Here is a 21513-nt window from a genome sequence, read left to right on the forward strand (position 1 = left end):
GAGGGTTAGACTGGGTATGAATGAGGTTGGTGGATCTAATATGCCATCTAGTGGTAGATTAATACAAGTAATTTTCCCTTCAGTGTTCATTTACACATACACAGTACATACTGTATATGCATTTATATAGACTCAGGTCACATGAGTTCTAACAAATTACCACCAGCAAACCATTTCTCAGCAAAACCAGGCACAGCTGATATAAGAATATCTGCTCATAAAGAACCTTTATTAAATTCAGTTTTCCAACAAGCAAAAACAATAAGTGGAATGTGATCGGTTATATCACCAATTAATATAAATACAGATGTACGTACTGTAGTTGTAAATTAATGGAGAAAAAAACACTTTCAAAGTACCGCAGTCAATTTTACTAAAACAAAGAAAACAAAGTAGTAGTGTCAAAATGGAAACAACCCCAACCATTACACAACCTACTGAATAAACATTACAATTAAAAGAAATGCTAAGTGACAAATTAGTCATACTGAGAAATGTAGGCCAAACTAGGCCAAAGTGTAATTTTCATTGAAAAGATTTATTATGCACAAAATATTTTCCAGGAATGATTAATCCAGCATAATATTTCCAGCTTCAATATTCCCTTTTCTTGCAAGCATTTGGGAATACTGGAATTTTACAATTCCATGGTATTATGGAATGTAGGCGTAAAGTGGCTAAGTGCCATACAGCTTCCCTTGAATTACTCATCTCTTTCAGATATGCTTGAGAAAACATACAATAAACAAAAAAAGAAGTTTGAAAAAAGAAGTTTGTAGGAAGGTTAGATAGTGAAGACCTCTGACCAAGATATGATGTGCAGTATTGTGAGTGTATGCCGCTCACTTTGTGCTCAGGAATGTCCGGGACTATATTAAAAAATATGTGGAATTTTAAGACACTATGAGCAGCATAAAAGTGCACCATCTTCAAAAGTGGAAAACATCTAAAAAAAAACAAGGAAACCATCTGCCAACGCTGCATCCTTCCTCAGTCACCCTCCTCTCCATCTGTCCATCTGTCAACCGGGGCGCCTGTAGCAGGCCTCCTGGTAGGAAGTAGCGTTGACAACACTGAACATGTCTCTCCTGACAAAAGACAGGAAGTTCTTCAGAGGGCAGAGGGGCTGACTGGCGTGGCGGTCATGGGAGCGACAGAAGGTGGTGTGAAATGTCACATCCTCTCCGTTGTACAGCACCCTGATGAACAGCTCCCTGTCTTTCGCCTTCGACTTCTCACCTTTGCCAGCTTTCTTCTTCGGCTGTCCTTGCATCGCTGGTGGACTTTTCCACAGTTCAAAGACTACTCTTGCTGCAAAACGCGGAAAACGGGCCTGCTCCAGCCCCAGTGCGCTCAGCAACGGGGCCATGGTAACATCGTGGGCTGAAGACAGGGTGAAGACCTCCTCGCCCCCTGCACGAGGCTGTCGGCCAGCCTCGTTGTCCCTAGCAACGCGCTCCATCTTGGTGGCAGTTCGGTTAAGGTAGGGGTACATTGCCAAAATGGCGTATTTATGGTACAGTCCCACTCTTCTCCGATCCACCTCATCATCTAGCTGCTGTCGACGAATCACAGCAAACTGTGCCATTGTCAGACATCCCCTGGTGCCACTATCTCCTATGGGAACGCATGGGAAAGAAATGCCGTGGCACAGGTGGCACAGCAGGGAGTCTATAGGGTTTGCAGCTCGGAGCTGGCGGGTGAGCAGACCCAAAGTCCGTGCCATATCGGCGTAAGTCCTCTCGAGTTCAGTATCACTCACTCTGAGCCGATACTGCCTCCTCTGCTCTTCCTCCAGGTATCTGTTCCTGGCGGGGCAGTCGCAGGCCGACCCACAGAACAACGTGCTCCATTGGTGCCGCACGGTTAGTTTCGACCAATCAAAGTCTGGGAGAAGGCCGTACAGGAAGGCCAGACCGCTCTGCAGAGTGCGGCTCTTACCTGTGGTCTCAATCCACACCTGGCGGGGCGACCAGTCGGAGGGGAGGAGATTGTGACGCTTGTAGGCTTGGTAGAGGAGCTGGCCGTTGCGCAGGTGCTGCACCACACCTGAAAAAGAACAGAAATGCTGGATGCTTGGTAACAAATATCGTCAAGAAGAACAAAATGCTCTACCGATGAACTAAGACATTAACTTGTAGATTAATTGCATACACTGTGTTCCAAATTATTATGCATATACTGTTTTGGTTCTTTTTCTTACTAAATAGTCGATATAATTGGCAGTCAATAGGATTTTTTATTCCTCAACAATTATATCGTAATCTGGATTTTATTAAACACAATTACCAATGATGACAATGGCATTTTTTGCAAAATAACTCAAAATGCGATGTTCCAAATTATTATGCAAAACAGAGTTTCAAAACACTTTTTTTGCATTAGAGGGGACACTTTTTCTCAAATCAAAGCTATTTAAATCAAAAACATCTTTACAGATCGAGTTACATATTAACATAGGAGCCCTTTCTTGATATCACATTAACAACTCTCTCATCCATTGACCTTGTAAGTCCATGTACAGTTTCTGCCTGTATTTCCTTTGAGGATGCTAGAATTGCCTCCCAGAGCTGCTGTTTTGAGGTATAACTGCCATCCACCCTCATAGAGCTTCCTTTTAAGGATGCTCCACAGGTTCTCAATAGGGTTGAGGTCAGGAGACGATGGTGGCCACACCGTGATTCCTTAATGCCCATAGCAGCCTAGGCCTCAATGGTATTTGTTGCAGCGTGGGATGGTACGTTTTCTTACATGAAAATGATTTTACTCTGAAAGGCATGGTTCTTCATTTTATACCATGGCAGGAAATGGGCAGTTAGGAACTCCACATATTTTGCAGAGGTCATTTTGACACCTTCAGGCACCTTAAAGGGGCCTACCAACTCACTTCCCATGATTCCAGCCCAAAACATCCCTCCACCACCTCCTTGCTGACGTCACAGCCTTGTTGGGACATGGTGGCTATCCAGAACTCCATCCATCTGGACCATCCAGTGTATCACGGCATACATCAGTGAATAAAACTGTTAGACAATTAGTCTTCATGTATTTCTGAGCCCACTGCAATCATGTCTCCTTGTGGGCATTGTTTAAGGGTGGCTGAAATACAGCTTTATGCACATCAGCAAGCCTCTGGAGGATCCTGCGTCGAAAGGATCTTGGGACTCCAGAGGCACCAGCAACTTCAAATACCTTTTTTACTACTCATCAGTGGCTTTTTCACAGCTGCTCACTTAATACGATGAATTAGCCTCACAGAAACTTTCCTCAACACGCCTTTATCTGAACGAACCCGTCTGCGCTCTCAGACACAAATCTTTTCATAGGACGATGAGCTCTCTTAATATTTTGTAAAATATCCAGTGGTTTCACACCTATTGAAAGATACTGCACTATTTCACACTTTTCATCTGCAGAAAGATATTTTTTCCCCCATATTGCATGAAACCTGTGACTTGCCTAATAATGTGGAACAACATCCTTAAGTAGTTTCCCATTAATTAGGCTCACCTACTAATAACAACTAATGAAGACAAACCTGTCTGAGATTGATGGCAGTGATCTAAACAGACATGGGAAGCATATGGAACACAGTGTAGATAATTGCATTTGTGGGAACAAACAAAAATTACAAGAACATAAAAGAAACATTGAGGCTGATTGTTTGTTTTTGTGGGGAGAACTTCCTTGACTACCTGTCTGCGTGAGTTCTCCCATCTCACAGACACTGTGGTTGGGCAGACGGGGAACAGAGCTCAGTGGTGACTCCCAATGGCCACGTCCTCCCAGGCCCATGTGGCTGATGAAGGAGTTCAGCAGGGGGTGGGAAGGCTTCCTGAGAGTGGAAAACGATAACAAGAAGGTCAAGTGTCGTAGAGTATGCATTACTTTCAGATAAACGCATAGCCTGATCAGCGCTCTAAATGTATTGAGTGTAAAGAGGGTCCTTTGTGCTGCTGGTAAAAATATAATTTATTACAAGGCTGACCAGGACAAAGTGCCAACACAAAGTTTTTACTTAAACAACTGTTTTATTTTGACCACTGGCAAGCAGCCATGGTATCAGCAGAATAATTAACGTCAAACCATAGCACTATGCAAAACAATGCACCACACTTATGCAAACATTCACAATTGAACTTTTCTAATATTTTCACACACTGTCACTGGGGAGCTTCCTGTTAAAACCACAGATTGAGCTGTTGGCCTCTTATAAGAAGAAACTGTTTCATTGTCCCCGTGGATTAAAAGCCTGTGTGTCTTTGGAGTTATAAAACAGTGATCATGGTGGTCATTTTCAGCTAATCATATCTATTCTCCACTGTGTTGATTTTGATTATGTAACACAAGAAAAATAGCAAAAAGAGGAATCTAGCTTCAAAAGAGTTTACACAATTAAGCTGTGTATTTATCAAACGATCACCCACAATCCTCTTCTGATGCTGACAAATTGGCCCTCTGCACAGAAATAAAAGCAAATAATAAATGCCCAAATCAACACTGTTATGGCTTACTGGGACACTGGTTGATCCATTAGTCAAACAACCAAAAGGATTTGATAACAATTATTAATCATTTAAACTGTTTATTGAGCAAAAATGCCCCAACCTTTTCGCAAATGTTTCTTTTGTCTCTTTTAAATCATTGCACACTGAGTATCTTTGAGTTGTGGTCCGCTGAGGGGACAAATATTTTAAAGAACCTTGGACCTTGAAAATAATTAAATTTCTCATTGTGCTGCAATTAACATTAAACAACGGTGTTTAAAATGAAATTACAATTGTCGTGGTCATGCTTTGTTCGACAAAACATTTAGCACTGGTAGAACTGAAACAGTAAGTTGATTAATTAATTAGTACATTGTCAGAACAGAATCAAATAACCATCTGAATCAATTCTGACACAAAAAATGCAAAACATTCTCTGGCTGCAGCTTCTCAAATGTGAGGATTTCCTGTTTTTCTCTGTGTACTATTTCACTGTAAATTGAAAACTTTTAGGTTTCGGACTGGTGTTTTAGTATGACAAAACAAGCATTGTAAGCAACTTTATTTTTTAAGAATGAAAATAGACACAGAGAGGGCCAATCACATTGATTGTCAGTATACATATTTTCACAGTATATGTAATACTGTAGTCATTTATGAGAGGATATTTACATTGAACTGCATGTGCGGGCCATTTCCTACATCTACCACCAGGTGTCTCTCTAACACAACACTGTTGGACTACAGCACTGTTCGATGAGTGGGAGGGAATGTGGGAGATGGTGATATAAAAAGATGAAAGAATTTGTTGCCTTGGGGACATACACCCACATATATACAGATATGTGAACACACACACACACACACACACACACACACACACACAGACACACACACACACACACACACACACAGGGATGAGGACAGCAAGAGGAGCAGTCGGTGATCTAATAGATTAGAGATGATAAAAGATTACAGTTTAATATAACAAATCTGTGGGAGCTGCAGATCCGCTCGCTCAGATTAAAAGGGGCGCACACACACACGCGCACGCACGCACACTCACACTGTTTCCATAGTGATCATGGACTGGTTCAGGAATGTGCATCAAAAGAATTACCTTCTGTCATTACTCTTAAATCACACTCTTGATATTGGTGACTGACCAAGAACAGTGTACTTAATCGGGCATCTGTAGCCACCGACTACATTAGAAAGGACACAGCTAGAAAGGACAGTTTCCTTTTTTTGTCAAAATAAAAGCTTCAAAGCGCCACTCTGATTTCAGATGAAAGCAGTAGCACTACCTTTTCTATTTTTAAGGGAATTGTTTCCTTTTGCTGTCACGTTGCCTCAGCAGTTGTCATCATCTATCCACTCACCTCTCTCTCTGCATTATCACACTATATTATTCACTTACAGGGTAATATATGCACCACAAAGGACATGAGTCGAGTGAGATACTGTGCCCACCAGTGCTCCATTCTGCTCTGTCATCAGCAGATCAGTTTGCTGAAGGGAGTTTGGGACGATCTAGATTTAATTGGCTACACTGGGAGACTGGATGTCAGCGGATGGGGACACTAGTGTGGACAAAGAGCCAACCAGGCTGTCTATTAGGCTGATTGTTGCTAACCAAAGATTACAGAGTCCAATTACATTAAGCGGGGGATTATTATCACTGGATAGGACAGGGAAAGAGATTAGTGAGGAGGGAGCAAGGGATGGAGAGATGAGGAAAACGAGGTAGTATAAATGAGGGGGAGGAATAAACAGAAAAGGAAATGAGACAGTGTGGTCTAAACTGGGGGAAGAGTGCTAGACAGAAATTAAAGTAAATGAGAAGAGTGGTGCAGGAAGACAAAAACCTTGACAAAAGACTGTAGTGGTGGAAGACGAAGAGGAAAGAGAGAGAGAGAAAGAGAGAGAGAGAGATGTTCCCTGCTGAAGAGAGCTCAGTTAACCGCAGACGGAGACAGTGGGTCGGCAAGCTGGTGCCAGCACACATACTCGGGCACACGCACACACACACACACACACACACACACACACACACACACACACACACACACACACACACACACACCAGCACTCTGTCAGGATTCAGCCCTTGGCATATGCTAGTTCAGATCCCTGTAATTACACCCTGCTCTAAATACGAAACAGAACTACCTACATTATTATGAGGAATATGAAATAGGCTTTTTATATTCAATGTCCCGGCAAAACAAGCACATTGAAATCACAAATAATCCAAACACACTTCGCACATAAACCTCAGTCTGGTAGCTCAGTAATATAATATCAACCTTTCTGAGCTGAACTCTGTACATCCAAAGAGTGCTCATTATGCTTAAACTTAACTCTAAGAGTCAACAGCGGTGCTAGTGGCTCTGTGAGGTTACTTAAGCACAAAGGCACTCTGAGGTAAATTCTAACGTCAGCATGCTAACATCTGTGTACTATAGCCAGAGGAGACTGTTGGCCAAAGAGCAAAGGGAGCAGGTGCTTGCTCATGGGCACACCAGGGCTTTTTTAATAGATGGAGGAAAGAGTCAAATTAAATTTCTGTCAATTACTGAATGGAACCCGACCTCCATCGTAAGAGGCTTGTGTGCTGGATGGCCTACTTTCAGCTCGAGTTCAAAGATCAAGGATATTGAAAATATCTGATGATTCGACGTACATAGCGGCTCAACTGCATCCTGCCAATCTGAAATGCAACTGTGTACACCGTGCCAGCTCTAAAGATTACAGCACAGCCGCTCCATCCAGATGTGCACAGCCAATGTGGCTGCAGTGAAAGCTTTGTGCAAAATTAATTCATTGGCTACATCTGAACTCAGGTACACAGCCCAGAAAAGGGGATTGCTCACAGGGAATTTATTGACCATGTGCTCTAAATAAGTTATCCAAGACGATGTGTATGCAGACACCATAACCGTCCGACCTAACAAAATGTTTTGGATTCAAAAATAGCAGTTTATCATAGCATGTGTGTACCCACATGAAGAGCTTCTGTAAACTGAAGTAAATGTATACACACAGAAAGTCACACAGTGTGAAAAAGCTGATTTCAGACTTCTTCTGAAGCTAAAGTTCAGTGGCATGCTGGCTTTTAATAACTTCCTATCAGGAAGTCTAATCTTGCCCTCTTGAAAACGTCTCAGAGCCAATATGAGCAGTGCCAGAGAGAAAAGGATACAGATGAGGGAACGGAGCATAATGAATTAAAGAAGATAATATTAATTTGAGTGTGTGTGTGTGTGTGTGTGTGTGTGTGTATTTTCCACTGACAGTTCTGTAGTGAGTCTTGGCGGCGGTAACAGTTCTGCCTTACCAGAGCTGCTCAAATCAAGCGAGATAAAGCTGTCAACAACTCTGCCTCAACAGACCACACATACATGTAAATGTGCTTGTGTTTATATGTGTATCCATTTGCACCAAAGCGCAGCAGAACAGATACAGCAAACCAAATCCACCCGCTATCGCTGACACATGCAATAACACTGGGACACTGAGGGAATTGTGAAAGCGTATCCACTGTAGTTTAATGCCTATACAGATCCTCATAATTCAAATGTAAAAGTTACGGTTTAACACAGAAAAATGCTTCCTATTTAACACACTGAGCTAATTTTGACAGCTGCCATCAAGCCAGTAGTTTTTGTAGGAGGATATCAGAAGAGGTTGCAGTAATTGGTCTCTCCCACTTTCCAGCAGGTCTTCTTGTTAGGCTTTAGGCAGAGGAAGCCAGCTTAAATCCTGGTGGCATTTTGTGCCCTTTACTTTGACCTGGATTCATTGAAACTGTGAGCATGAAGTCTTTATCTTCAGACTCTAGAAACCAGTTAAAAGTGTATGAATGCTCTTCAGGAAGCTTTTCTTTTTCTTTCTTTGTACACCTTGCAGTATAATGCAAGTAAATGTAACAGTGTTTGCTTTAACCCCCCCTCTTCCACTCCTTATCTTGTATCCATCCAACAAACCTTGCTTGGTGAGGACTGGGGAAAATTGCTGTTTTTGGTTTTTTCCTTTTTAATATATTTTGGGGAATTTTTGTGCCTTTACTTAATAGGCCAGTTGAAGATAGGCAGGAAAGAGGGGGAGAGAGAGAGAGAGAGAACATGGGGCTATCGTGCGCCCTGATTGCTGTTTTTAATGTATAATTTTGCTTGTTTGCCTGTTGTATGTGCATTTATTGTCTTTTATATCGTCTGCTGTTTTATGAGCTTGATATCTGTTGCCATGTACTTCGATTTTGAGTGCCCTTTATGACCCGGTACCCAGCTAGCTTTAAGGCTAACTGTGGCTTATTTGGATCGTTTCACCTAATACATTTTATTTAATTCTGGAAAATGATATGGTATCACTCACAAATTGAATACTGAGCTTCACAATGAAACTCTTTTATTGCAGCGTGATTGTCTTGGATTACATTATACTTAAAGTTACTCACAATACACCCATGAACTTTCTGTATTTGCAGGTTTCTTTAGGTCACTTAGGTGTTTGGTGAATGCGTTTCTTGATTTTCCAATATTACTTGTTTGCAGTAATATTATATATAATGTGTGCGTACCTGCTGATGGACAAGGTGCAGTCGATGGCGGGCCGTTTGGTCTTGGGGATGGAGTAGAGTGGGTAGCGGTCACCATGGCGAATCATCACTTGGACAGACAGCAGCTTGAAGTCAGCAGGACTGTGACCTGTTGGAGGAGATACCCGTCAGCATTCAATCCAACAAGTAGTGTAAAGAACTGCTATTTTCAGTGATAAGTGGCCATAAAAATTACTGGCCAGTTTTAAAATATACAGAAGGCCACACTTTACCCGTAACTATAAAAACTACATCAATAACACTGAAGGAAAAGTGCTCAACTGAGGACATCGACTGAGGGTAGGAGAGTTAATACACATCTTACAAAAGCAAATGTTAATTTAATTAATCTTGCAGACATGCCACATAAGCAGCAACACAAGAAACATCAAACTTATTTGTTCATTGGCTGTGAGTGCAAAGTATGGACAGTGGGCTCTGTGTGTGTGTGTGTGTGTGTGTGTGTGTGTGTGTGTGTGTGTGTGTTTAACAGTAAATTAAGAAGATGGAAGGAACCTGGACACTTTGAAAATGATCATGTCACAGGGAAAATAACACCACCTGAAAAAAACGACTTGTTCGTGATTGATTTTCAATGACTTCCAATCTAAATCTAAAAGGCGTAATGGATTTTTCTTCATTGGAGACAAAACTGCCATCCAGAGATAAACAGAGTAAAATTCAATTAGCGGTGGCTGGTATAACTTGTCTTCGGCAGTGAAGGATATTCGTATGATCGCCTCGGGCTGTGCTGCCTTTTCAGTAGAGGAAAAAAATAAAACAAGGCTACATGCCGCTGTGCTGTAGAGACAGAGCACTGCAGTATTATGGATGATGCAATCTAGTGGAAATGACTCTCGTACAATTAACACATCCCCCGAGTCCTGACACACTAAATCTGACATTATTACTATATTAAGTATTTATACGCTGTCCATCAGACCGGGGTGATTCTAGCAGCTGATCTAAATTTGTTTTTAATGCTCTGAAACGGTGATGCTGTGACACTTGCTGCTGCTTAGTTGGAAATAATTAACTTAGTAAGTTCATCGAGTGTCGCTGGTCTCATAGGAGTTAAGATTTAAAGTCTTTCAGGAACATAAATTGTAGATGTAACCACAAAATCACATATTGCATCCACATGCTTGCAGTCTTTAGTTAGATTAGATTTGATTTGTGTGTGCAGGTCCCACCCTCCCAGGCCTGTTCGGTGCGGTTGGGAGTGTTGCAGTAGCCATAAGCCTCAGATATGGGGTTGGGTTCCTGGGTGTGAGGCACCGGGAACACTCTCTTTCTGCTCTTCCCCAGACCCACGCCAACACCTCCATCTGCAGCCTGGAAGGGTCGCTCCTCCACTATGGGGGTGGTGGGGATCAGGTTCACTGCAACAACAAAAAAAGAAAGAAAATGAAAGCTTGCCTGGAGAGGTATAAAGAAAGTGAGTGGAGGCCAAGTTAAAAAATAAGGAAAATAGAGGAAAACAAGGCTCAACAAGCTCAACAAGGCTCATTGTTAAGCTCCACAAACACACGTGTGCAACCACAATTATGGCTATCAAACCTGAGAATTCAAGACTGAAGGTTGATGATGAGCTTGTTGGTTTGTGGTGGCCCCAACCCAATCACGTAAATGTAAATGTTTTAACAAAGAATACATGTGGCTTTCTTCTTCAACGGGAGCTTTCCTGTGTGCACACTGTAGATTTGTTGAGAGCTCTGGCAACACAGAAGGGAGCACGACTTGTGACCACCTGAAAGTTGGCATGAAAGTTCCACAGAGACCATGCTACAATCTCAGAAGTCTACAGCTATGCTAGCAGCTCTGTGAGGCACAATGGTGCTTTGAGCTAAACGTCAGCATGCTAACATGTTCACTGTGATAATGCTAATATGTTCGCCATTTTGTTTAGTGTGTTAGGATAGTTAACATTTGCCAATTAGCTCTAATCATAGGTATCAACCAAAGTACTGGACAAATTAAATGAATCGAACCTGATGATGGCGCTAGATGAAAGATTAAATGGATCACCGAAGGAATTTTAATTTCTCCTGGAGGAAACGTGAACATCTGCGCCAAGTTTTATGGCAATCCGTCCAAACAGCTGTTGAGACATACGCAACGTCACCAAATAAGAATACATCTTCTGGGAGCAATAAATTCCTGAACAAAACTGTGCAACCCATCCACTGGATGCTGGGATATTTCTCTGGATAAGGGAGAACTCTGACCTAGATGACAAGTCGAGGGATCATCAAAGTCATTTGGATTCCATGAGACCATGGATATCCCAAATTCCATGGCAATCCATACAACAGGAGTTGATGTATTTCACTTAAGACAAAACTGTGGAAGAAAGATTTACAGGAATAATTCAAGAAGAAAAGTAAAAAGGCCGCCTGATGGAAAGTGCCTAAAATTAAGAAAACCAATTCAACTATGTACATCTCCATGTCAACAGCTCTGTACCCCAAAAACCCCTCACTGCTACCAGTGTGTTGCCTGGACGACAGTGACCTGTGACCCCTGGGAGAAATGGTCCAATAGGAGCAGAGATGTTGTGGGAACTGGATGGCCCATTCACAAAGATCCAACTCTAAAGAAAAAGAAGTTGAACCCATACGGCCCTTTGGCAAGACAGATATCCAAGTCCTGCTTATGTCTCTCACACACACACACACACACACACACACACACACACACACACACACACACACACACACAAGCTGGCAAGTCAACTGTGCAAATATTACATCCTGCTGCAGAGAAAGAAGAGGCCCTGCCTGATAATAAAGCACAAAGAGCTAACGGTCCTTCATTGCTATAACAACCCTCAGATTGAAATGATCCCCAGTGTAGGTGTATAAATAGTGTGCGGGATGTCAAATGTTACACACTGTCTTTCTCTAGCGTTCACACAGTCACTGCAGTTTTCCACTTCCCTCCCTCTACTTCTCTTACCTCTTCTCTCCAGCTGGGCTCACCCCAGTTGTGTGTGTCGCAGACAGGACATTCTTTGCCGCTCATGATTGCTCTACACATTTTCTCCCAGGATCATGTTTTTGTGGGAATGAGGCCGACTCCTTCCGATATCCTTCTGAACCATCAATGTGATGTTCATGAAAGTGAATTTTGCCAAACACTAAAATAGCGTCAATCTCAAGCAATGAAAGAAAACTAACTGACAGAAGGTTTAACAAACATATGAACTATTTATCAAGGGAAAAACGCCAAACCTTTACTGGTTCCGACTTCTCAAATGTGAGGCTTTGCTCCTTTTCCCAGTTTTATATCTTGCCTTAGATCGTTTGGTTGGACACAAGAAGCAATCTAAAGACATCTTCCTTAGGCTCTGGGAAACTACGATGGCTATTTTTAATTAGTTTAACTGGACTTTTTATAAAATCAACTATTTAATCGGAAAAATACCTTAATTATCTTTGAGTTCTGGACAAAACAAGCAATTCGAAGATGTCACAATTGTGACGCTCATTTCTTACTGTTTTCTGAAATTGTATAGACAAAACGATTAACCAATTATTTAAAAAAATAGACAGATTAATCGATGCTGAAAACTATTTTAGTTACAGCCCTAAAACTGCAATTACATCACATTGCAAGATGAAACACCACGGATGCCTATATAAAACTTAAAATGCTAATCCTGTTTTACAAACTGAAGGGAATTTTTTCAAACATTTGAGGATAAAAATAGATAAAACTTTCAGTGTCAACTGTAGCGAGACATTATTGTATCACTTCATCTGAACAGCTGTTGAAATGGCTACAGAGTGGGTTTTTTTTTTTTTCTAATTATCTTGTTTAAGTAGTAGATAAATACTGAAGTCAATCATGACTACTCATAAACAAAAAAAGTGTTTGAGGACAGCAAACTTAATCAATACTGAGAAACCTCATCAACCAGGCAGAAGCCTTGTCTTAAGTTAAACGAACACATTATGAATTCCAACAAAGCCAAGGTCCAGCCAAACTTTGTTGAGGTTTACTTATTTGTTTGGCATTTGTTTGGCATTGGGAACTACACCTAGAACAACACAGCAAGATATCTTCAAGTTAAATAGTGGTGAAGATCTCCATTTCTAGATTGGAAGTAGTAAGGTCTTCATTAAAAGAGTTTAGATTTTCTATATGAGGATTTCTGCATAAACTCACCACTGATGAGGAAGAAGAAAAGGTGCACGGCCACAGTGGAGACCATTTTGACGACTGCTCGGTAGCTTTAGGTCCAGCCATACAGACACACTGGAGCTCATTCATTACCACAACCTGTCCCCCTCTACGCTCTGTGCCCCATACTCTGCCACCTCCCACCCCCCACCCCCAGCTACCCATCCACACACACACACACACGCCTGCCCAGACTAACCAAACTTTTGGAGGCCAGCTCATTCACAGTCACCTACACAATGGGGCTTTTGTAACTCGCTGCCCAACACAACCAAGTGCATACACAGCAGTGGCACACAGAGCTCACTGTAGCACACAAACACACTCACGGGAAATTCACACACCCACTCTAAATGTGGCTGCAGTAATAAGCATTTAGGACTTAAAATGGGCTTCCAACTTTCCATCCACCTACATTTGATCTTATAAACACAAAAGGAGGCTGTCTGAGAGGGCTTTCGATAATGCTGACAACTCAGTTTGACATCGATACTGTTACATTTCTCTTGAATTTTAATGGTATAACACACACACACACACACACACACACACACACACACACACACACACACACACACACACACACACACACACACACACACACACACACACACACACACACACACGTACGTAGGCATCCATACTCCCAAATACAGAGCTAAATACAGTAGAGTCTGTAAATTTTCCTCCTCCACGTTTTGGTGAACCCATCATTATGCTCACACAGACACAGCTTGACTCCTACCTGGAGGCATAAGCTAAGATGGTGTTCTTCCTCAAAAAGGCACACAAACAAATTGTCAATTGCAATAGTCAGCTATTGCACCACAGTGATTGGGGGGTGAACAGGTACTCAGAATGTGGTTGGGCCTGAACTGAAGAGGGTGTGTTCCCACTTACCTGTCTCCAAAGTGTTGCGTGTTGGAGTAACCAGAAACCAGTGTAAAGGTGTAACAAATATTGACACAGACTCAGAACTGTTTATGTGTGGATGGAAATGGCAGCCTGCAGCTGGCCTTCATAATAGAGCTTCAAGTTCTCAATCTCTCTCTCGCTGTCACATGGCTCTCCCGTGCAGTCATCCAGGAAATCAGAGGTTTCCAGGTTCGATCTCCGGATCCTCTAGAGATAGTGTCTTTGAGCAAGACCCTGAATGCTTAACCGCTCCAGATGAGCAGGATGGCCCCCCTGCGTGGCAGCCTCTGCCATCAGCGTGTGTGAATGGGTGAATGTTGGCATGTGTTGTAAAGCGCTTTGAGTGGCCAGTAGACTAGAAACAAGCTGTATAAATGCTGTCCATTTACATTCATACAAACAGAATCACACTAAGTGTCTTGCTCACAGTGAACGAATCAAAAACAAAACTATTTACAACTGAAGGAGGCAGGACTATGTGGCTTTCTAAAAACTCGACAGGGATGCAAACCATATCTGATCACAGATTAACAGCCTGCTCAGTAAATTCAATGAAGCAGTAATGCTTGGCAATACAGCAAAAGCAACGGATGTACTGATAAGACCTCTCATTGCCCCCCTTGCTGATCCAAATCCCTCAATATCTTCTCATACAGAGTGTAATTTCATATTCAGTTTTATTTAAAGTAGCACAGTGGCTCAGTGGTTAGCATCGTCACCTCATAGCACAGCCCCACCCCTCCTGTGTGGACGTTCTTCCTGTGTGTTCTCACAATATCTGTGTGGGTTTCCGCTACGTTTCAGTTTCCTACCACAAGAAAATGCTTATTAGGTGAACTGTTGCCTGTAGATGACAATGTGAGTGTTACATCCCTTCTGCACCTGCAGTTTGGTTTAGTTGGCCCAGATAGCTTCATGGAGCGCTGAAATTGTGGAAAGCAAACAAGCAAGCAGAAAAAAGTATGTTGATTAGTTGTTTCTTTTCATTTACATGCCACTGTTGTTGGAGTACATGGAATCTATTGTTATTGATTTATTTGTATCAATGATCATGGAGTTTCACTCGTATTGGTCGAATTGAGTCGACTCCTAAATTTCTTGTATCGTGACATCCCTAGATTAGTTAGTTAATACAGTTCATCATCTGGGGGCCATGAATGTGTGTACCACATTTAACAACGAACCATGCAATAGGACTGACCAATATATCATATGGATCTGAACATGAACACATCACAAGAGACGCAATGAATAAGAAATATCATTTTATGTAGGGATGGGTATGGAAATGTGGTATTAAATGGACCCTGGAGCTACAGAGCGGAGTATTTATTATGGTGCTGAGCTCCTCCACATACACAAACATACACAAGCGCAGCGAAAATGGCTGATCAGAGAGTCCGCAGTGGAGACACTTAAGTGAACAAAGTGAAGTTAAGTCAAAAATGACTCGAGTTGACAACAACTAACTCGTCACTGGAAGTAAGTGCTCCTCTCTACCTGCAGAGAGAGTCACATCAGAGGAGGATAGAGGACAAGATGAATGACGAAAACTCTAAACCCTACTCAGTTTATGTTTTATTTTATTGATATTTTGTGTACAGCGAGATACTATTGAGTTTACATAGTGACTTTTCTATTGCCGCTCTAGAAACATCTGGTTTTTATTTAAAATATTCAATTCTTATCCAGTTCTGAATTTAAAGACAACCAGGCTGACATAGGAACTGCATAGCTAACACGCACAGTATTTGTGTATCTATCGCAATATTTAACATTGTTATTGCACATCACAGATTTTACTCATATAGTGCACGCATCATTTCAATAAACTAAAAAGTCAACCTGATGGTAGCAGTAGTGGAAAGGTCAGGTACATGTATCCAATGCTCTACCAATCCATCTGGGGGTTGTTGGCTCTAACCAGCTCTGTGATCACTCGTTTTAAAAGTCAATATAGCCGATCTAACAGCACAGCTGCTGTCACCGACCTGTATTTGTGTTCATTTTATCTGATACTGCAGAAATAAATTGATCAGCAGCCTTTGCAGGCAGGATCGTCAGCAGGTGTCAATGACTGTTACCATGGCAACATGGCTGTTTTATATCTGTGCATTTCTATGTTGAACTGTCCGTGAAAACAAATCTCCCTGTGGGACAATCAAGTTTAAATCTAATCTGAAATCTAAATCCAATCTCTTAGTTCAGAGCTAGCCTGGGGGCAGGGTTTAGACTTAAAATAAGTCAGTCATTATTTCTGTGAAACTGTCAGACGTGCATTAGACTAATCTCAGAGCCATTTGAAGACTGGCCTTTTGTTCAGAAACTAGCCAGATCTCAGCTGCACCCCCGTCTCTATCAGCGCAGGGACAGTCGGTCTGATTCAACAAGAGTGCGGACACTGTAGAAAGTAAGAATGTGAGGAATGTGGAGAGAAGAATCTGCAAGGTGCTTGGAGCTCTGCCTATTTAACACTGACTGACACTTGTTGAGGGAGCATTGGTTGCAAAGGTGATGAGCAAATCTCAACACGATCAAAGTTCCTGAACAGCATTATGTCTGATTCTATTTGAGGCACTGAGTGTAAATCTTTGTCTCTCCTCTCCCTCAAACATGCCACATTTCATTGCAGCTCTTTTTTTATCACTGTGCTTAAACCTCTCTCCTTCCTCACAGACAACCAACCTTTTTATATCCTCCCATGACATTCCACTCTCACTGTGAACCCACCAGCACTCCTGGAGCACTTAACTCCCCATCAAGCTCTACTTCACCTTTTCCTTCACTACTCAAAAACAGTTCCTGTTGTCTGTGTTTGAGTCCCTTTAATTCCCTGTCCTGCAGTTGTCCTCTCCTTTCCATGCTTCTTAGCTCTGTGGTCATTTTCCTCTGGGAGTCCCCCATGTGTCAGTCAGCGCCACATGGCTGACGTGTTCGCAGCCAGCCCGGTTTTAGGTAGCCTGGAGCCAGAGAGAGGCATTTACTCCGCCATCGATCATCATCCGTCACTCAGTGTCTTCACGCTAATGGCCAACAAACAATAAATACATGAATGGGCTCTTCTTAAGAGCGACTGCAGACCAAAATGCAGAGAGTGCAGACGATAAAAAAAGAACAGAAACATGGAACAAAAACAGAAGCTAACCCTCTATTAAACATGAGGAGAAATCCCATAAGCTTGCATCCCGTGCTTCTCCTGGATAATGGCTCAAATCCTTCTCTACAGTGTGTATGATGAATAAATGATGACAGCAGCTTTTCTCCAAAAGTACTGCTGATCAAAAAATAAAGTGAGGGCTGTTCTGAAAGAGAACCTTCCCGCAATGAACAAAGTCCTTTACTTTAAAATAAAATGTAAATAATTACATATCCACTGTGGAGGGGGGAGAAAAAGAGAGCATCAACTCTCAAAGACATGTATGCAAATACCTACACACTCCCAGTTATTGAAAGGCTGGTTCTCTCATCACAGCGTCTTTCTCTGTGGAAGTATTTTACAAAAGGAGATGATTACAGGGAAAGAGGTGAGAGTGGGTTTGATAGCGAGGCATTAATAATAACTTACACAGCAACCTCCTCTTACACGGTCAAGCACATGTTATTATCTAGAGGAGAGGGAGGAGGACGAGGAGGGAGGGAGCGATGGCTGTGGAGGCAAGTGTGTACTCGGGTTCTCAAACTGCAAACACTGGACGAGGATGAGTAAGAGCCTACTTGCTCTTGCTGTCTTTCGTCCACCTCTGATCTTGCATGGTACTTAAAGCAACAGAAGCAGAGAGAGGAAGGAGAAGTAGTGATAGCTTTCAGTATCACAAGCATACACATTTGAGTTTAAACAAGGAGACAGAATCGGGGGGGAAAACAGCTGAAGGAGGACAGCTCAGGGGAATTTTTTGGCAAACATGCGGTCCAAAATACCAGCACTGTCGCGCGGAATTCCACTCTAATCTTGTGTGTGAGCGAGCATGATTTATACCAGTCTAATCCTACAAGCTTGTTCAGAAACAAGCTTATGATCACCACAAACACTTCAGGAATTCAGCACGAAGTGGCTCAATCAGACATATTTTACATCCAAATACAAATTTGCATTTGCACTGCCGGCTTCATCGCACACTGTTTTTCCAATCATGCCTGTGAGGCTTGCAAATCCCATCCAGTGCAGGAGAGGCCGTCTCCATTTACTGAGCGGTGGTTTCCTTGCATTCACTGTGGCTGGCAGGGATACACCGTCTACACAATACCTACAGGAGGATGCTGAACAATGACTTGATGGGGAAGAGACCCAACTGTGTACACCTAGGGATTCCACAGCAGATGTGAGTGTGTTGCCACAGACTCTCCCGAGGGTTTCAGAGCATCCAGAGGCCCACTGTTGGTGCTGGATATTTATAGGAACCCTATAGGGGATTCTGCTTTGTTTCGGTTTGAATAGGGCCTCTCGAATGGGAAAGCAATGAGAGGATATGCATGTACGAACATAAACACACATACAAACAGAAGAGAACTCTGTTGAACAAATTTTTTTTTTCCACGTTAAAATCTGAATATTGGGCCAGGGCTTCAGAGAGAGAGAGAGAGAGAGAGAGAGAGAGAGAGAGAGAGAGAGAGAGAGAGAGAATGAGAATGAATATGTAAATTCGTTGAGTTGAGCACATCACACAGATTGAACTTACAGAACTGGAGGCTCAGACTGATGATGGCCAGCGCGGCCCCGCCCACCACCACCAGGAGGAGGAAGCGGTTACGAGCCAGCATCTTATCATGTGATTGGTCCGCTTCCCTTTCCGTCAGCCATCCAGAACACGGCCCATCCCTGCAGTCTGGACACAAAAGAGTGAGTGGGCGAATGAGAATGCATATAATGTATTACAATGTTAGAATCTGGTTGTTTTTCTCAAGTGTATATTTCTTTATGAGAGTAAGCTCATGATGAGCAGTTGGCTTTTTTTTTCAGTTCATTAGCTGGAGCCCTTGATCCCTAGCACATGGATTGACACAGTCTGACAGGCCCCAGAAGTTACATCTTATTAACAACAAACTTTTAGCAGCTAGAGCTAAAGACACTGTTTTGGTTGAGGAAAACCACGGAGCCACGCGCAGGTAAAGATGCTTAGAGAGATGCAGAAGCAGTATCATTAGGGAAGTTTCAGTGAATCCCAAGTAACTCTTCTTTGGAGCCCAGGAGCTTAATAGCAGTGACAGAGCTGCCTCATATTCAAGGGAACAGGAAGGAAGTGCTTAACATTAGAGATAAACACGGAGAAGAGAGGAGCCATAATTTGGGCATCAAAGGTAACAATCTGTCTGGGTTGTGGAAAAAAATTTAACATGCCTTCAACTTTGTAAAAATTGTCAGATGGTCTAAATATTTTTCAGTGTCAATGTCTGACATTCACTGCATTATGAGAGCCATTAACTGTAAATGACTTCCCCAATGCGTCCTGGCGACTTTAAGGTCAGTTAGTCATTTCCTACATGCCCTGTAACGCCCTATAATAAGAGTGCAATGCAAAGGAAGCAGCAATATGTCATTACATTATTCTCATGATCTTACTCATAGCTTAAACCTTTATTGCTTGTTGCTTAAACATAAAAGGGTACACTCTGCAGTAAGTGAAATAAAAATCTAACAACTGGATGGCTCACAGTCTCCGTCTTAGGTTTCCAGTGCCACACGTATGTTCAGCACAGACAGTCTGTACCATTTCCCACCATAAACCCAGCAGTTATACATGTCCATGAATAGTCTGTGCAAGGGCAGAGGCTTGGCATCCAAGCAGAAACATGGGGGGAGAACCAGACTAAAACTGCAGTAAATGCAGCCCTACACGATAAACCCTACCATTAGGCGCTCTAAAAATACTGGCAGCTCGGAGTGTCCAAGCCTACGTCTGACCAAGGTACAGTGAAACGATGCTTCAGGCGGGACTGGATCAACATTTATGCCCCTCCTGTCCCACTTCACTGTCTGCGACCACCAACCTGTAGCTCCAGGATGCGCCACACCAAACTCCAGTCAAAATGCTGGCAGTTTAATGCTGTTACTTATCAGTAAAATGTATAAAGCAGTCAAATATCAACAAGGTATTTGTACAAGAGACACACCTAAAAAAAAAAAAAAACGAAATATAAACTTCAAACCACAACTGTCACAGTTTGCTGTCGCCGTTTAACTCCGCGCTGGAGGAGCATTGTTGGGTCTAATCTTAATTTCATGAGATGCTAATTCACGTAACGATATTGTTTGAATGCCGAATCCAAGAGTGAATTATAACTATTCCCAAACACATAAACTCGTGTGCGTTTGTCAACAAGCAAAGCGACACTGACACGTCAAATGTTTACCATTTCTTGACGTGACAAACGCACGCAGTTCAGTTTAATACGCGACGTTACTGGATAAAAGTGTCTGGTTACGACGGCTAGTTAACTAGTTAGCTAACCGTTAGCTAGTTAGCTGCTCCCACTCGTTAATATTACACGTTAGCCAAACAATCCCAACGACTGGCTGACACTGCTCATGGAGCTATTGTTTGTGTCATGTGTTATTGTGGACTTCTCCAAACTTTATTTTCTCGCTACTTGTTGCTTCAAAGTGCAGGACTCGAGACCTGACATTACCGTGCCGATGTGTAGCTTTTGTGTTGCTATTCACCGAGCGAGCAACCGAGTCAAGGAATTAAAATTGCCCCTTCAACACTCGTATTCACCGCAGAAGACCAGACACTGCATGCAGGTCTCCGCTCGCCCCAGACGCTCCACAAAATAGCATTTCTGACATGTTTCTCACCTGCAGGAACTGAGTGTCTCAGAGCCACGGAGAACCGGGTTAAACACTTGAATCCAGCGCTTCGGTTTCTCCGGTACGACCGACTGCCGACAGAGCGGCACAGACCGGCGTCAAGTCAGACGTAAAACGCAGCAACACTTCCTGTGACAGCTTTCAAAATACAGCTGCTGCGTGAATATGCTGCCACAACCTGCGCATTATTGGAGGCAGCGTGTGTGCTATGAGATGTTACATAGACACATAGACACACACACACACACACACACACACACACACACACACACACACACACACACACACGCACACTAATCCACATGAATCCTATAAATATAGCATTTCATTACTTCACATGATATTTGCACTTGCAATATACAGTGTGGGGGGGTCTTTGTTGTGATGTTCTAACCCTCCCTCTGTGTCAACCCCCTCTCTCTTATGATTGCCTGAATGAGTAAAAATAATTAATGAATTACACCTGATAAACAGGTCTGGGAGTACATAACACATGATTTGACATTTAGATCACCAAGGCT

General features: G+C 42.5%; 1 protein-coding gene across 2 annotated transcripts; it reads right to left on the reverse strand.

Moving 5' to 3' along the window:
* Positions 1 to 202: 202 nt before the first annotated feature.
* On the reverse strand, positions 203 to 21120 carry pxylp1 (2-phosphoxylose phosphatase 1). Of its 2 annotated transcripts, XM_051397274.1 has the most exons (6): positions 20981 to 21120; positions 18864 to 19010; positions 10281 to 10469; positions 9070 to 9196; positions 3696 to 3835; positions 203 to 2049 (listed from the first exon to the last, which is right to left on the reverse strand). In XM_051397274.1, exons 2-6 carry the CDS (start codon positions 18943 to 18945, stop codon positions 1022 to 1024), a joined length of 1566 nt encoding a protein of 521 aa, XP_051253234.1. In that variant the 5' UTR covers positions 18946 to 19010; positions 20981 to 21120; the 3' UTR covers positions 203 to 1021. The 2 variants fall into 2 exon arrangements, with proteins under 2 accessions (XP_051253234.1, XP_051253235.1); XM_051397275.1 differs by lacking the exons at positions 18864 to 19010; positions 20981 to 21120 and adding an exon at positions 13258 to 13383.
* Between the last annotated feature and the right edge of the window lie 393 nt (positions 21121 to 21513).

Source organism: Dicentrarchus labrax, unplaced genomic scaffold (genome assembly GCF_905237075.1).
Source record: "Dicentrarchus labrax unplaced genomic scaffold, dlabrax2021, whole genome shotgun sequence".
In the NCBI taxonomy this organism is placed as follows: domain Eukaryota; kingdom Metazoa; phylum Chordata; class Actinopteri; family Moronidae; genus Dicentrarchus; species Dicentrarchus labrax.

Excerpts from the sequence above, each read along its gene's own strand:
- pxylp1 (XM_051397274.1), bottom strand. The coding sequence starts at position 18,945 with ATGCTGGCTCGTAACCGCTTCCTCCTCCTGGTGGTGGTGGGCGGGGCC. Across the intron at positions 3,836-9,069 it reads TGCACCTTGTCCATCAGCAG|GAAGCCTTCCCACCCCCTGC; the intron begins GTACGCACACAT and ends TTCCACTCTCAG. Across the intron at positions 2,050-3,695 it reads GGGAGAACTCACGCAGACAG|GTGTGGTGCAGCACCTGCGC; the intron begins GTAGTCAAGGAA and ends GTTCTTTTTCAG.